Consider the following 16,737-nt stretch of genomic DNA (forward strand, 5'->3'; position numbering starts at 1 on the left):
CCCTCAGGAAGAGGTGCTTTAAGACATGGCTTACATGCATACACATGTTTCTTACAAGTATCATCCCTGCAGGACGAGGAATAGCTGGGGCGGGATAGCTCAGTTGGTAGAGCGGCAGTGCCAGCAACTTGAGGGTTCCAGGTTCGATCCCCGCTTCCGCCATCCTCGTCACTGCTGTTGTGTCCTTGGGCAAGACACTTTACCCTTCTGCTCCCAGTGCCACCCACACTGGTTTAAATGTAACTTAGATATTGGGTTTCACTATGTAAAAGCGCTTTGAGTCACTGGAGAAAAGTGCTATATAAATATAATTCACTTCACTTCACTAAACATGCTTCACTACACACCGTAGCACACGGCGTCAAAATGTAAACAAACGCCATTGGTGGATCTACACCTGACATCCACTGTAATGATACCAAGTACAATAGCGTATCTAGTCGATACTACTATGATTACGTCAATATTTTTTGGCATTACATCTTCTTTCGTTTAAAAAAAATTTATATTATGTTTATAAAGTCAGTAAATATGTTCTGGACACATGAAGACTTTGAATATGACCAATGTTAATGTTTGATCCTGTAACTACTTGGTATCGGATTGATATCCAAATTTGTGGTATCATCCAAAACTAATGTAACGTATCCAAACAACAGAAGGATACGTGATTATTACATTTTAACAGAAGTGTAGATAGAACATGTTAAAAGAGAAAGTAAGCAGATATTAACAGTAAATGAACAAGTAGATTAATAACTCATTTTCTACCACTTGTCCTTAATAATGTTGACAAATTGATTAAATGATTAATGACACAATTTGTTACTGCATATGTCAGAGACTAATTAGGAGCCTTTGTTTGAACTACTAAAAGACAAGTTGTCTTGTATGTTCACTATTTTATTTAAGGACAAACTTGCAATAATAAACATATGTTTAATGTACCCTAAGATTTTTTGTTAAAATAGAGCCAATAATGCCATTTTTTGTGGTCCCCTTTGTTTAGAAAAGTTCCGAAAAGTATCAAAATAATTTTGGTACCTGTACCCAAAATATTGGTATGGGGACAACACTACATTACGTACAGTAGTCGGCAAGAGGCGTCCTCATCCTTCGTGCAATGATTTGTTTTAACTTCAGATTTCAGACTTCGGTTTAATCCACTGGGAAGAAGGAACGGACAGGAAGGTGTTCATAGAGCATCTGATAGCGAGAGGGAATATCAGCTACATTCCTCCTGAGAACCTCGGTCAGTCCTGCAGTCCTCCAGGACCTTCCTACGATGCTTACAGGTGACATCATATTATACACTAGGATTTATTCACTACAGATTATTCCTTTCTTTTTTTTATATTGCTTTACATCTAATTGACCTTACATCATTTTGCAGCGCAGATGAAGGCTATACATTCAAACCCAATTTTCTCTCACTGCTGTATTTACAGTTTTGGAATAGTCATCTGGGAGATTCTGACACAGCGGAAACCTTACGCAGGTGGGGTTTAATTAAATTCACGTTTCCAAAAGCCTACAAATGGAAAATATGTCACCTGCATCTAAAAGGGTCATTCAATCATTTGGAACAACATGCACTTCCAGTACAACATGTACGCATTGTTTTGTGCATCCAGGGTGCAGCATGACCACCGTGCTCTTGCAGGTGTCCCACGGAAAGAGACCCAGTGTGGAGATAATGCCTGAACCTAAGCCCCCTGAGTGTGATCAGATGGTCGGCATCATGCAGCAGTGCTGGAGTCAGGAACCGCAAAAGAGGCCGCAATTCTCTGGTAGGAGCGGCTAAATCCGAGAAATGCATTCATGTTTAACCTGCGAGTCACACCTGAATCTCAGTTTAGTTCAATCTTTCTCTAATAGTGTAGCACCAGATTATGGTAGGAGAGATGCAGAGGTATAGTTAGAACACTTTTGTAGACAAATTATACTATTTATAGTAATGGTGCACTGCAAAAACTGAAATCTAAGTAAGATTAAATATCTCAACTAAGGGAAATTTGCCTATTTTCTGTCTGATGAGATAATTCTTCTCACTAAGCAGATTTTATGTTGGAGTGTTTTACTTGTTTTAAGGGTTTTGGTCCTAAATTATCTCAGTAAGATATTACAGCTTGTTGCTGAGATTTTATGACCTATATTGAGTAAAACATGCTTGAAACTAGAATATCAACTCTTGCAAAGCTGTGTCATCAACACTCACAAGTATAAAACTGCTTTTTTAAAGTAATCATTTCTTACTTCAAGCATGAAAAAAAACAATCATGATGCCGAGCGCATATCATTATGTCAAGATAATGGCGCTAGCATTTACTTAATTTAAGAATATTTTTCAACATATTGAGCTAGAAGGTCTCGTTTTTTTTTCTACCAAGAAAAGTGCACTTATTAGTGAGAATATACTTATTTTAAGGTATTTTTGGGTTAATTGACGTTAGCTAATTTGACTTGTTTTGGAAAGTCTTGACCAGCCAAATGTTGTTGTTCTATTGGCAGATAACTTTGCTTAGTTCAAATAAAATACCCCAAATTTTTTTATTTTTTTTCCTTGTTTTTGAACACTGACTTTTTGCAGTGTGGAGAGTGGGAGGGTGCGGAATATTTTATTCTTTGTAATTTTGTGAAACAAAACCTACAATTCTATGCTCCAAATTCACCCTATTTTCTGGACTATAAGGCGCACTTAAAATCCTTTTTTTCCCCTCAAAACCCGACAGTGCACCTTATATATTAAAGTTAAAGTACCAATGATTGTCACACACACACTAGGTGTGTCAAAATTCATCTCTGCATTTGACCCATCACTCTTGATCACCCCCTGGGAGGTGAGGGGAGCAGTGAGCAGCAGCGGTGGCCGTGCCCGGGAATCATTTTTGGTGATTTAACCCCCAATTCCAACCCTTGATGCTGAGTGCCAAGCAGGGAGGTAATGGGTCCCATTTTTATAGTTTTTGGTATATGCACATATATGGAAACATCTGTCTAAGAGTATTTTTATATTAAATAAGGTAAAATATGTGTTAGATTATAGGGCAATGCATATATTGTATTGTGCACTTATATTGCCATATATCAGCTACTGCGTGGAAGTGTGGGGGAACACATAAGAGTAACATAAAGGCATTGTATCAACTACAGAAAATAGCTATAAGGATTATTCATAAAGCAGATTATATAGAACACACTAACATATTATTTATTCATTCTGGTTTATTGAAACTACAGGAGCTAGTAAAGTTACAGACATTATGTGTTATGTTTAAGGCTAAAAGTACAAACCCTGTTTCCATATGAGTTGGGAAATTGTGTTAGATGTAAATATAAACGGAATACAATGTGTGTGTATAAGGTAAGACATATTATCCGGCGTTTTGTTTCACAATATTATACAAAATCAACTTTTCTTACCTTCTGGTACCTGCTGATCTGTATTTGGGATCTGTGTAAATCCTGAAAAATTACGCGTGTCCGCCTTTGTAGTCTGTGCCGACACCGTAGTCAATAAGCTTCTTCTTTTCTCTATCTTCTTGTTATGGGACATTCATCCTCCACTGTTGCCATTTCTAATATAAAGTAGTGTAAAGTTCTTACTTATATCTGTCAGTAAACTCGCCATGAAAGTGCTAAAACATACCGGTGTAGTGAGTCTACATCATTCACCCAAGGAACTTTAGTTATTAGAGAGATCCGGTTGGACGTTTTTTTACGGGACACATTTCCGGTGTGGTTGTTTTTGGATGAGGAGATGCTGCTCCGTTATTGAATAAAGTAAAGTCTGAATGTCATTAAAACAGTTAGCGCCATCTTTTGACAATTCTTCCACTCCCGTCCTTGCACGCTACACCGCTACAACAAAGATGCCGAAGGTGAGCCACGTAAATAAGACCGCCCACCAAAAGGCGCATCAGAAAGCGGCTTGAAGATGATCTGTAAAACATAATCTCTACAACATTTTGACCAAAGAACCACAATTGTTGGATATGACTTTAAACCATAACCAAGCATGCATCACTATAGCTCTTGTCTCAAAGTAGGTGTACTGTCACATCACGCCCTGACTTATTTGGAGTTTTTTGCAGTTTTCCTGTGTGCAGCGTTTTAGTTCTTGTCTTGCACTCCTATTTTGGTGGATTCTTTTCTTTTTTTTTGGTATTTTCCTGTAGCAGTTTCATGTCTTCATTTGAGCAATATTTCCCACACCTGCTTTGTTTTAGCAATCAAGAATATTTCAGTTGTTTTTATCCTTCCTTGTGGGGACATTGTTGATTGTCATGTCATGTTCGGATGTACTGTGGACGCCGTCTTTGCTCCATAGTAAGTCTTTGCTGTCGTCCAGCATTCTGTTCTTGTTTACTTTGTAGCCAGTTCAGTTTTAGTTTCGTTCTGCATAGCCTTCCCTAAGCTTCAATGCCTTTTCTTAGCTCACCTTTTGTTTATTTTTGGTTTAAGCATCAAACACCTTTTTACCTGCACCCTGCCTCCCGCTGCTTCCGACATCTACAAAGCAATTAGCTACCTGCTGCCACCTACTGATATGGAAGAGTATAACGTGGTAAGTCTGCCAATCTCCAGACAGTACAGACACTCAACAACGGCACACCATTTGCGGATTATAATTACTGGTTTGCAAAAAATATTTCTAACCCAAATAGGTGAAATTACATAATCTCTTACGGCACACCAGACTGTATCTCACGGCAAAAACACTGTTGTAGAGGGTGGCTGGAGACAAATGAGACTCACCAATTAATTTACCTGACAATTTAACAATTTGATTTAGGGAATTCTTGTTCTGGTGACTGAACCATGAGACCAGAGAGAAGGACAAAACAGATTCTATAAAAGATTGGTAAAACATGATCATGATGGTCTTGTCAACATTAAAATGAGACAGTTTTCTCAGACTGGTAAGCCTTTTTACACAGCGCATCACAGTTAGCTTCAGATTTCAGTTGTTGATCAATTATAGTCCCAAGGTATTTATACTTGTGCACATATTCAATGACCTGGTTTTTAATCACAGTTGGCTGGTTCACATGGGGTCTCTTCCTAAAGTTGATCAGCATGTTTTTTGTTTTTGATAAATTGAGCTGGAGGTAAGACTCATCACACCAGCGTCATCAATAATGGCTGCTTTCATCTCCATTTAGTAACAATTACTGAATCATCGGCATATTTGATTATTGTCCTGTCGTCATATTTACTCCGACACATGTTTGTGTACAAAATAAATAACAGGGGAGACTACACACAACCTTGTGGTGCCTTTCTTGACAGACAAAGTATCATTGACCCGAACTTTCTGGGTTCTGTTCGTTAAAAAGTTAAGGATCCAGCCTATTAAGTTATTAGTCAGGTTAAAGTGCTCAGTCAACCTGCTAATCAGGATATGCGGCTGGATTGTGTTAAAAGCTGAAGGAAAGTCTACAATTAAAAAGTTGAACTTTAACAGTCTTTAGCAATTCCTTCACTTTGAGTAAAATAGCAATATTTTCAGATACTTTAGCCTTAGTATCATTTATATGTGATTGCCAGGACAAATGTTCATCAATCATAACACCCAAAAACTTTATATTTTGTGTTCTTTGAATCTCAACTTTTTCGACATATAATGAGCCATCCAGACTTTTCCTACTACATCAAAAAAAGTCATACATTTTGTTTTATTAGTATTAAAGGCCTACTGAAACCCACTACAACCGACCACGCAGTCTGATAGTTTATATATCAATGATGAAATCTTAACATTGCAACACATGCCAATACGGCCGGGGTTAGTAAATTTTGCGCGAAATATCCTGCTGAAAACATCTCGTTATGATGACGTCAGCGCGTGACGTCACGGATTGTAGAGGACATTTTGGGACAGCATGGTGGCCAGCTATTAAGTCGTCTGTTTTCATCGCAAAATTCCACAGTGTTCTGGACATCTGTGTTGGTGAATCTTTTGCAATTTGTTCAATGAACAATGGAGACAGCAAAGAAGAAAGCTGTAGGTGGGAAGCGGCGTATTGCGACCGACTGCAGCAACACAAACACAGCTGGTGTTTCATTGTTTATATTCCCGGAAGATGACAGTCAAGCTTTACCATTGGCCTGTGGAGAACTAGGACAACAGAGACTCTTACCAGGAGGACTTTGAGTTGGATGCGCAGACGCGGTACCGTGAGTACGCATGCAGCTGCGGCTTCCAAACATTTGATCGCTTGCCCGTACGTGCGTGCCGCTATGTGCATGTCACGTACGGGACTTTGGGGAAATATATGTGCTGTATGAACTTTGGGGAGGTGAACGGTACTTTGGGCTGTGGGATTGAGTGTGTTGTGCAGGTGTTTGAGTTGTATTGGCGGGTTATATGGACAGGAGGGGGGAGGTGTTTCTTATGCGGGATTCATTTGTGGCATATTAAATATAAGCCTGGTTGTGTTGTGGCTAATAGAGTATATATATGTCTTGTGTTTATTTACTGTTTTAGTCATTCCCAGCTGAATATCAGGTCCCACCCGCCTCTCACAGCATCTTCCCTATCTGAATCGCTCCCACTGCCCTCTAGTCCTTCACTTTCACTTTCCTCATCAACGCATCTTTCATCCTCGCTCAAATTAATGGGGAAATCGTCGCTTTCTCGGTCCGAATCGCTCTCGCTGCTGGTGGCCATGATTGTAAACAATGTACAGATGTGAGGAGCTCCACAACCTGTGACGTCACGCTACTCGTCTGCTACTTCCGGTACAGGCAAGGCTTTTTTATCAGCGACCAAAAGTTGCGAACTTTATCGTCGATGTTCTCTACTAAATCCTTTCAGCAAAAATATGGCAATATCGCGAAATTATCAAGTATGACACATAGAATGGACCTGCTATCCCCGTTTAAATAAGAAAATCGCATTTCAGTAGGCCTTTAAAGGATAATTTATTTACATCAAACCATCTTTTAATTTTGATGAATTAATGTTTAACCACCTCTAACACATCTGTGATCATTTGTCCTGAATAAAATAAGGTTGTGTCATCCGCAAACAAAATAAACAGTTTGGAAACCATGGCATACTTGCCAACCTTGAGACCTCCAATTTCGGGAGGTGGGGGGTGGGGGGTGGTTGCGGGGGCGTGGTTGGGAGCGTGGTTAAGAGGGGAGGAGTTTATTTACAGCTAGAATTCACCAAGTCAAGTATAGGGAATACGCGGTAGTAAATGGATGGATGGATGGATGGGGATATATATATATATATATATATATATATATATATATATATATATATATATATATATATAAAAGAAATACTTGAATTTCAGTGTTCATTTATTTACACATATACACACACATAACACTCATCTACTCATTGTTGAGTTAAGGGTTGAATTGTCCATCCTTGTTCTATTCTCTGTCATTATTTTTCTAACCATGCTGAACACCCTCTCTGATTATGCATTGCTGTGTGGCACGCACAAAAGTGCTTTCATCAAATGCACTAGATGGCAGTATTGTCCTGTTTAAGAGTGTCACAACATTGCTGTTTACGGCAGACGGACTGCTTTACTGTAGACGTTCTTTATTTTGTGGGAAAGCGGACTCAGGTCCGCATGGAGCTGGAGGGGGCGTGGCCTCCAGCTCCGCCTGAATTTCGGGAGATTTTCGGGAGAAAATTTGTCCCGGGAGGTTTTCGGGAGAGGTGCTGAATTTCGGGAGTCTCCCGGAAAATCCGGGAGGGTTGGCAAGTATGAACCATGGTAATATCGTTGACGTACATGAGAAACAGTATTGGTCCAAGGACTGATACTTGTGGTACCCCACAACTAATATTAATTAATATAGATGCAAAACAGTGGCCGCAAAACAGTTGTAATCTTGATAAATCACATGGCAAGTGATAAATGATGATGTTTCCATCTTGTAAAGTGATATTCATTAAGACAGGCACGCAAAATAGATTGTGCTCGCTATTTTGCTAATTTAAGAGTAAAGTTATAGATCAGCTTTACGTTCAGTACAAGTTAGCACGTCTTTTAATACACGCAAACATTTGTTTAGTAGCTCAGGCCCTCAGTCTACTTTTTTACATGTACACATAATGTACATATTGCTCTTGTGTTCCAACAATCTGTCCATTTAAATACACACCAGGTACTGTAGGTAGACTCTCCAGTCACGTATAAGTTACTGTATACTTAGTATAAACATCCTTTATTCTAGTCACATACACATATACAGTAATCTAAATAGATCCCCTGTTTTGTATTGCTATTTTTCTGAGTAATACTGTATAGTTGCCCCTCACCATTTCATGCTTTACTTAATTGCAGATTTCTTTAACATATTATACATATTGTTTGCCAAAATAAGCATTTTCATGAATGAAAATGCTAAATTAACTGAACATATCAATACCCCAGTAGTATTGGCCACAAGATGAGACCAAACCAATCAGAGCACACCGTTCATCAATAGTGGCCACTGATTGGTTAGGCCTCAGGCAGCATTATGTGGGTGTTTTTTCACGTCCAGATGGCTCTCATAATGTTAAAAAATATATATTTAGAAAGTAGTAAACAGGTTGGTTTTTTTTATGCTCCAGCTGTGAAAATATTCCATTCATAATGAATAATTCTCACCCTGCGGAAATACATTTACCAGAGTCAGGCCCAGAAATGAGGGTTTACGGTAGACCAAACACATATTGTAGCTCATATTATAGTATGTCGACATTTATGCATTGCAGATGATGCCGGTTCACAGGAGGTTATTTACATTACGTGAACAGTATTTCCCAGTAACGTATGAACTGAATGTAAAGATCTGTCTCCACAGTTGCATACAGACTACAGTACACACATTATATGTAAACAGCCTTCATTCACTCTGTTAAATTGTTCAGTCATAAATAATCTCTTTAGAGCCCTACCCCTTCTGTTGTTGTCACACAAACCAGGGCTGGGAACAACAGTTTTAGAGAACATAGACATTGTGAACCAATTACCGTACATAGATTTGGTCGCATCTCTGGGACTGTTTCTGGAATAAACAAACCTTTGAAAGATAATCTTTTTTTTAGTTTCACCTGTAAATTGTAAGCATCCCTCTTTTGAATCACATGCACACCTAATGTAACCATTGATACGTTTAAATATTGCAAACAGTCCACATGTGTACCAAATATAAATATTGGACTGTCCATGCACACGCGTACTACAATGGAACCTCGATTTATGAACTTATTTTGTTCTTGAATAGGGTTCGTAAATAAATGAAACGTTTGTATATTGAAGCACAATTCTCCTTAAGAACAAATAAATATAAGTAATGGCTTCCAGCCTAGACAAAAGTCCATGTTTTGGTAAAAGTGTGTACACTTGAAGCGCTATACAGTGCTGTATGTAAAACAAACATAACAAGGGGGTGATGGATCAACTTTCTATTTAATAAAAAATCAAAACAACAAAACTGTCATGACTTGTGACACAGGTCATGTTTTTTTGTGTTGGTATTTGAAAGTATTTAGGTATACTTCTGTTTCAGCGCTCCTTCCTTTGTTTACTTGCTGGTCTCTTGATTAATCTCACCTGCCTCTGATTAGCGATCAGAGGCTCACCTGCGTCTGATCGCTTATCAGAGAGCTTAAAATACTGATGTCACCCTGCCTCCTTTGGAGGTTCATAGTTTGCCCTGAAGGACATCTTGTTTTGTGCCAGCGTGTTGCTAAAGTCAGTTTTTTTCTTGTTTGCTGACGATACTGGCTTTTTGTAGTTTTCATGCTATGCTAAGTTTTACCTTCAGCGGCACTTGTGTATTCTGCCTTAGCATATCTTGTTCCGCCGACGGCGTTTCTGGGTGTTGTTGATAAACGGTTTTCGCCTTGCATAGGAGAGTTTTAACTTGCACTTACAGATGTAGCGACCAACTGTAGTTACTGACAGTGGGTTTCTGAAGTGTTCCTGAGCCCAGGTGGTGATATCCTTTACACACTGATGTCGCTTGTTGATGCAGCACAGCCTGAGGGATCGAAGGTCACAGGCTTAGCTGCTTACGTGCAGTGATTTCTCTAGATTCTCTGAACCCTTTGATGATATTATGGACCGTAGATGGTGAAATCCCTAAATTCCTTGCAATAGCTGGTTGAGAAAGGTTTTTCTTAAACTGTTCAACAATTTGCTCAGGCATTTGTTGACAAAGTGGTGACCCTCGCCCCATCCTTGTTTGTGAATGACTGAGCATTTCATGGAATCTACTTTTATACCCAATCATGGCACCCACCTGTTCCCAATTTGCCTGTTCACCTGTGGGATGTTCCAAATAAGTGTTTGATGAGCATTCCTCAACTTTATCAGTATTTATTGCCACCTTTCCCAACTTCTTTGTCACATGTTGCTGGCATCAAATTCTAAAGTTAATGATTATTTGCAAAAAAAAAAAAAGTTTATCAGTTTGAACATCAAATATGTTGTCTTTGTAGCATATTCAACTGAATATGGGTTGAAAATGATTTGCAAATCATTGTATTCCGTTTATATTTACATCTAACACAATTTCCCAACTCATATGGAAACGGAGTTTGTATATTATTATTTGGTGCAGGAGGGGATAGAACGAGAAAAAAAGGAAGACAGAGGGGGGAATTGTGGGGACACGAGGGGGATAAGACAGAGAGACAACAGCAAACACAACAATAACAACAACAACATCAGCAAATAGGACATGTACACATATGATGATAAAAGTGATAGCAAAGAAGCAGTTAGTGAAATAAATAATAATAATACAGAAATGAAAATGAACATTATTACACTACAAATGGAGCAATGCATATACCAATAGAAATAGCACTATTGGTAATGAATAATAACAATAATTACCTCTATTATCAACAATACGATTGTTCAAATGCATCAATACATACATGTTATAATAACTTGAAATACAAAAGAAAGCAGATACGTAGAGGAAAAGAAAGAGAAGCCAACTATATTAACCTTGTAGATTGTTATAGTAATTATAAGTTATAGGTTAAACGTTCGTAAACTAAGATAAGGTTTGTGTCATGATTCGTTGCCCGGATCATGTTTTGTTTAGCTTTTGACTCCCTCAGTTCCTGTTTTGAGCACCCCTGTGTTTGTGTTTTGGTTGCCATCTTCTCCCAAGAAGGACATAACTGTAGTTATCTAATGTTCTGACTTTCTGCAGGAGGGGGGCATGTCGACTTCGATGACGTATGTGAGTTAATGGGCCCCAAGGATGCTTGCTGAGACTGCACACATGGTCGGCCTCAAGGAGCTCCGTTGTGCCGTTATTAATGTGGAAATGAACAGGTGGAATGGCGTGTTGATGACGCAGTTCGGTCCATGATGAGTCGAACGCCACACCCGGAAGTTAGCACAAAAAATAACTTACAGTTCCATCTGCATCTTGGGAGAACGATCCGCGCATTACCATGCGACCCAGACATGACAGAAGATGGCAACCAAAACACAAACCGGGCAACCGATCATGACAGTTCGTACACCAAAGCATATTTTTATTCGGTCCGTGGTTTGTAAATCCAAAACTTTGCATAATCATTATCATCATTTCATTGGCGGTCACTCTAAGCGAGTATGACGGTCCTCCTGGTAGGGGGGTATCCCTTTATGGAGGATGCCTGTGCGTGACTTTGTTTAACGTGGGGAGACTGGTGCACAGACAGTCAACACACGATCCTTGACAGATCTGGGTCAGGTTCCAGTGGCATGGAGTCCAAGACGACTGGGGACCCTTTTGTGCTACAGCCTTCATCCGCCATCCCAGCCGTTGTGACGCTCCATAGGGTTAGCAATCATCCTCCGCCTGTTCCACCGTTGAGGTCTTGGGTTGTTATTTCCCCATAACTGGGCCCACATGGATGTGGGGGTGCCTTCTTCCGCCACCGCAGCCGTTGTGGTAGTTCTTACATCTACCGTTTTCCGCCTGCTCCGCCGTTGAGGTCTTCACCGTATCCCTGGCTAGGGGGCAGTCAGGTACTAGGCCTTTGCCAAGGGCCACCTGGGGTAACAGTAGTAAAGGGGTTAACCTCCTAGTGCCCCAAGACCCCATAGAGGAGTCTCCACTGCTGATGCACTTTAATGTCATGCCCAGGACACTTTGCACAATGAGGGCTGCTTAAATCAAGGTTTCACTGTATTTCAGTCTGTTCATTTACACAGAGCCTTAAAGGCCTACTGAAACCCACTACTACCGACCACGCAGTCTGATAGTTTATACATCAATGATGAAATCTTAACATTGCAACACATGCCAATACGGCTGGGTTAGCTTACTAAAGTGCAATTTTAAATTTTGCGCCGAAATATCCTGCTGAAAACGTTTCGGTATGATGACGCCTGCGCGTGACGTCACGGATTGTAGAGGACATTTTGGGACAGCATGGTGGCCAGCTATTAAGTCGTCTGTTTTCATCGCAAAATTCCACAGTATTCTGGACATCTGTGTTGGTGAATCTTTTGCAATTTGTTCAATGAACAATGGAGACAGCAAAGAAGAAAGCTGTAGGTGGGAAGCGGTGTATTGCGGCCGACTGCAGCAACTCAAACACAGCCGGTGTTTCATTGTTTACATTCCCGAAAGATGACAGTCAAGCTTTACCATTGGCCTGTGGAGAACTGGGACAACAGAGACTCTTACCAGGAGGACTTTGAGTTGGATACGCAGACGCGGTACCGTGAGTACGCTGCGGCTTCCAAACATTTGATCGCTTGCCCGTACGTGCGTGCCGCTATGTGCATATCACGTACGTAACTTTGGGGACTTTGGGGAAATATATGTGCTGTATGAACTTTGGGGAGGTGAACGGTACTTTGGGCTGTGGTATTGAGTGTGTTGTGCAGGTGTTTGAGTTGTATTGGCGGGTTATATGGACGGGAGGGGGGAGGTGTTTGTTATGCGGGATTAATTTGTGGCATATAAAATATAAGCCTGGTTGTGTTGTGGCTATTGTGTTTATTTACTGTTTTAGTCATTCCCAGCTGAATATCAGGTCCCACCCGTCTCTCACAGCATCTTCCCTATCTGAATCGCTCCCACTGCCCTCTAGTCCTTCACTCTCACTTTCCTCATCCACGGATCTTTCATCCTCGCTGAAATTAATGGGGAAATCGTCGCTTTGTCGATCTGAATCGCTCTCGCTGCTGGTGGCCATGATTGTAAACAATGTGCAGATGTGAGGAGCTCCACAACCTGTGACGTCACGCTACTCGTCTGCTACTTCCAGTAAAGGCAAGGCTTTTTTTTATCAGCAACCAAAAGCTGCAAACTTTATCTTCGATGTTCTCTACTAAATCCTTTCAGCAAAAATATGGCAATGTCGCGAAATGATCAAGTATGACAAATAGAATGGACCTGCTATCCCCGTTTAAATAAGAAAATCGCATTTCAGTAGGCCTTTAATGTTACATAACTGTCCAATTACACACTTTATGTGAAAAACCTTAGGACGGTGACCCCTGACCTGAACATAATTTCTATAGACACACTCGAAAAAAGATTCAGATTTCCATTTCCTGTACTTGTAACAGTCTGCTATGCCAGTACTTTTGCTCCAATTTGTAGTATTTTATCCGTACCAGTTTTACTTTTTAGCTAATAACTCGTGACACAATAAGTCTCGTATGCATTGTTATGAATAGGAGCGGTATGTGTTACTGCTGATAAAAACAGTTGTTGTCAAGGTAGGCATAATTTAAAGGAAAGTTAAGTTAAAGTACCAATGATAGTCACACACACACTAGGTGTGGTGAAATATGTCGTCTGCATTTGACCCATCCCCTTGTTGCATCCCCTGGGAGGTGAGGGGAGCAGTGGGCAGCAGCGGTGGCCCCGCCCGGGAATCATTTTTGGTGATTTAACCCCCAATTCCAACCCTTGATGCTGAGTGCCAAGCAGGGAGGTAATGGGTCCCATTTTTATAGTCTTTGGTATAATTCGGCCGGGGTTTGAACTCACGACCTACCCATCTCAAGGCGGACACTCTAACCACAAGGCCACTGAGTAGGTAATAAGAAATACAAAACACTCAGTAATGAAATCAAATACATCTAAAAAAAAAAAGTTTTATACAGTTTGTGTGCATTGCATTCCAACAGGACTTTACAGGTATGTACAAAAACTGGTAGAGCATCATTCTTTTACCAAGAAGATATGACACAGAACTTGGCTTCAACAGTAGTTTGTCATCTTGAATTGCTTTTGTTGTCACTTGTTACTGCACAGACACGCTTCTTAAGCTTCTTATGTTTATTTATCCAAGGCAGTTAACAACTAGACATTGCCTGTAAGTCACGCATCAACGTATGTTCTGTAATACTGCCGGAGCGTTTAAAGGTGCAAAGCTTTTGTGTAATTATGTAAACTAACGACCGCTGTGTTTGTCTGCTGGTGTGTTGTTGCAGACACCCTGAGGAAAACCGAGGCCCTGAGTGAAATCATGAAGCTACCCGGACCGCATCAGAACAGCGGTGTGAAAGGACACGAAGCGGAACCCCAATGGCCAGCTCTGCCCGTTTATGACGTAAATTCAATTTACAAATGGAGCAAGGAAAACTTAGGCCATGTTCCTGCTGCTGGTCAATTCCCCCTGAATCTAATTTTTTTTATGTTGGTGATTTTTTCTTAAAATCTGACTCAAGTCTCCTTTATTTGGGGTCATAATTAGCTTTGATTATATACCTAAAGCAGTGGTTCTTAACCTTGTTGGAGGTACCGAACCCCACCAGTTTCATATGCGCATTCACCGAACCCTTCTTTAGTGAAAAATAAAATGTTTTTTTTTTTTTCAAATTCAAGAAAAAGTTAAAGGTTTTTTTACAAAATGAACCGTGCATGAACATCACCTTGTTCAAAGAACAAAACCAACACAGTGCATGAACTCAAAACAAATTCCACACCTTACACACATTACCATGAATTGATTAACGTGGACCCCGACTTAAACAAGTTGAAAAACTTATTCGGGTGTTACCATTTAGTGGTCAATGGTACGGAATATGTAGTGTACTGTGTATACTGTACTGTCTCATATAATGTATTCTCTTCCTTTGCAATCTACTTGTAAAAGTTTCAATCGATCAATCAAACAACCTGCAAATCAGATAGTAAAATTATAGGGAACGTTGTTTGGGGGTATCCATAATATGCCGATAGGGAGAAGTTTTTATTTACACGATAAGTTGGATGTGTCTTTACCTCCGTGGCGGAGGCTCCGCCGAACCCCTAAGGCCGACTCACCGAACCCCTAGGATTCGATCGAACCCAGGTTAAGAACTACTGACCTAAAGGAGTAAAAACTGCAAACATGGAAATTCCTAGCGGTCTATCAATTAAAATGGTATAAAGCGACTCGTCGACAATAACAAATCTTGTTGATTAATTTTTACTATTGACCTTAATTACAATAGGGACGGCACTCATATGGCCCCATTCCTGGGTGGATCTAGCTTGAGAGGAAGGTGGGCAAGGGGAGAGGGGGGTAATCATTTTGCAATGCAGTCTGCAGACAATTATGGACAGCTTCACTCTATATAGCAACTGATACTGTGGTCAAAGTTGGAATTGCCACAAAACTAGGGATGTCCGATAATGGCTTTTTGCCGATATCCGATATTCCGATATTGTCCAACTCTTTAATTACCGATACCGATATTAACCGATACCGATATCAACAGATATATGCAGTCGTGGAATTAACACATTATTATGCCTAATTTGGACAACCAGGTATGGTGAAGATAAGGCACTTTAAAAAAATAAAAATAAAATAAGATAAATAATTTAAAAAAAAATTATTGAATAAAAAAGAAAGTAAAACAATATAAAAACAGTTACATAGAAACTAGTAATTAATGAAAATGAGTAAAATTAACTGTTAAAGGTTAGTAGTATTAGTGGACCAGCAGCACGCACAATCATGTGTGCTTACGGACTGTATCCCTTGCAGACTGTATTGATATATATTGATATATAATGTAGGAACCAGAATATTAATAACAGAAAGAAACAACCCTTTTGTGTGAATGAGTGTGAATGAGTGTAAATGGGGGAGGGAGGTTTTTTGGGTTAGTGCACTAATTGTAAGTGTATCTTGTGTTTTTTATGTTGATTTAATTAAAAAAAAAACAAAAAAACCAAAAAAAAAACGATATCGATAATTTCCGATATTACATTTTAACGCATTTATCTCTACACAAAACACATTTTAAAAATACTCAACACTTACACAATGACAGCAGTTTATGTAGGATTTGTTGAAAAACTTCATGCCGAACAATGTCTGATTGTGGGCAAACGCTTCAAGATATCGACTTTTCGTAAAAACTGTGAGCGCCTCAAGGCTTTGAGGAACGTTCCGGTGTTCTCAGATTTCCAAAAAGTGGAGAAACGGGCGAGTTACAGCGAGTAGGAAAATACAAATTGTTGTGTTTTTTCGCGTTTTTTTCGACATCTAACATTGGAGTCAATGAGAGATTTAGCTGACTTTCTTGGCTTTGAGGGCCAACAGAAGCCAAATGGGACACATGACCTCCATAAAAGTGACAGTTTCTGAGAGAGGGCATACGTGTCAACGTTTTCACCGAAACACATGACAGTGGGATAAAAGATGTGGCTGCTAGGACAGGTTGTTCACCAAAAAAAAATATCTAATTTTCGGGGCTTTCACGCTCTAGTAAATTGGAGTTGAGAGCCATCGGCTTTAATGGAGGA

At 39.9% G+C, this 16,737-nt stretch overlaps 1 protein-coding gene across 1 annotated transcript in view; it reads left to right on the forward strand.

Annotated features, from left to right (window-relative positions):
• Positions 1 to 16,737, forward strand: part of ankk1 (ankyrin repeat and kinase domain containing 1) — a 52,182-nt gene that overhangs the window by 14,232 nt on the left and 21,213 nt on the right. Inside the window, exons 3-6 of the mRNA XM_061972980.1 lie at positions 1,144 to 1,295; positions 1,449 to 1,498; positions 1,635 to 1,790; positions 14,430 to 14,548. Of these exons, the coding sequence (XP_061828964.1) occupies positions 1,144 to 1,295; positions 1,449 to 1,498; positions 1,635 to 1,790; positions 14,430 to 14,548 (477 nt within the window). The remainder of the gene's footprint in view (positions 1 to 1,143; positions 1,296 to 1,448; positions 1,499 to 1,634; positions 1,791 to 14,429; positions 14,549 to 16,737) is intronic.

Source organism: Nerophis lumbriciformis, linkage group LG17, assembly GCF_033978685.3.
Source record: "Nerophis lumbriciformis linkage group LG17, RoL_Nlum_v2.1, whole genome shotgun sequence".
Taxonomy (NCBI): Eukaryota; Metazoa; Chordata; class Actinopteri; order Syngnathiformes; family Syngnathidae; genus Nerophis; species Nerophis lumbriciformis.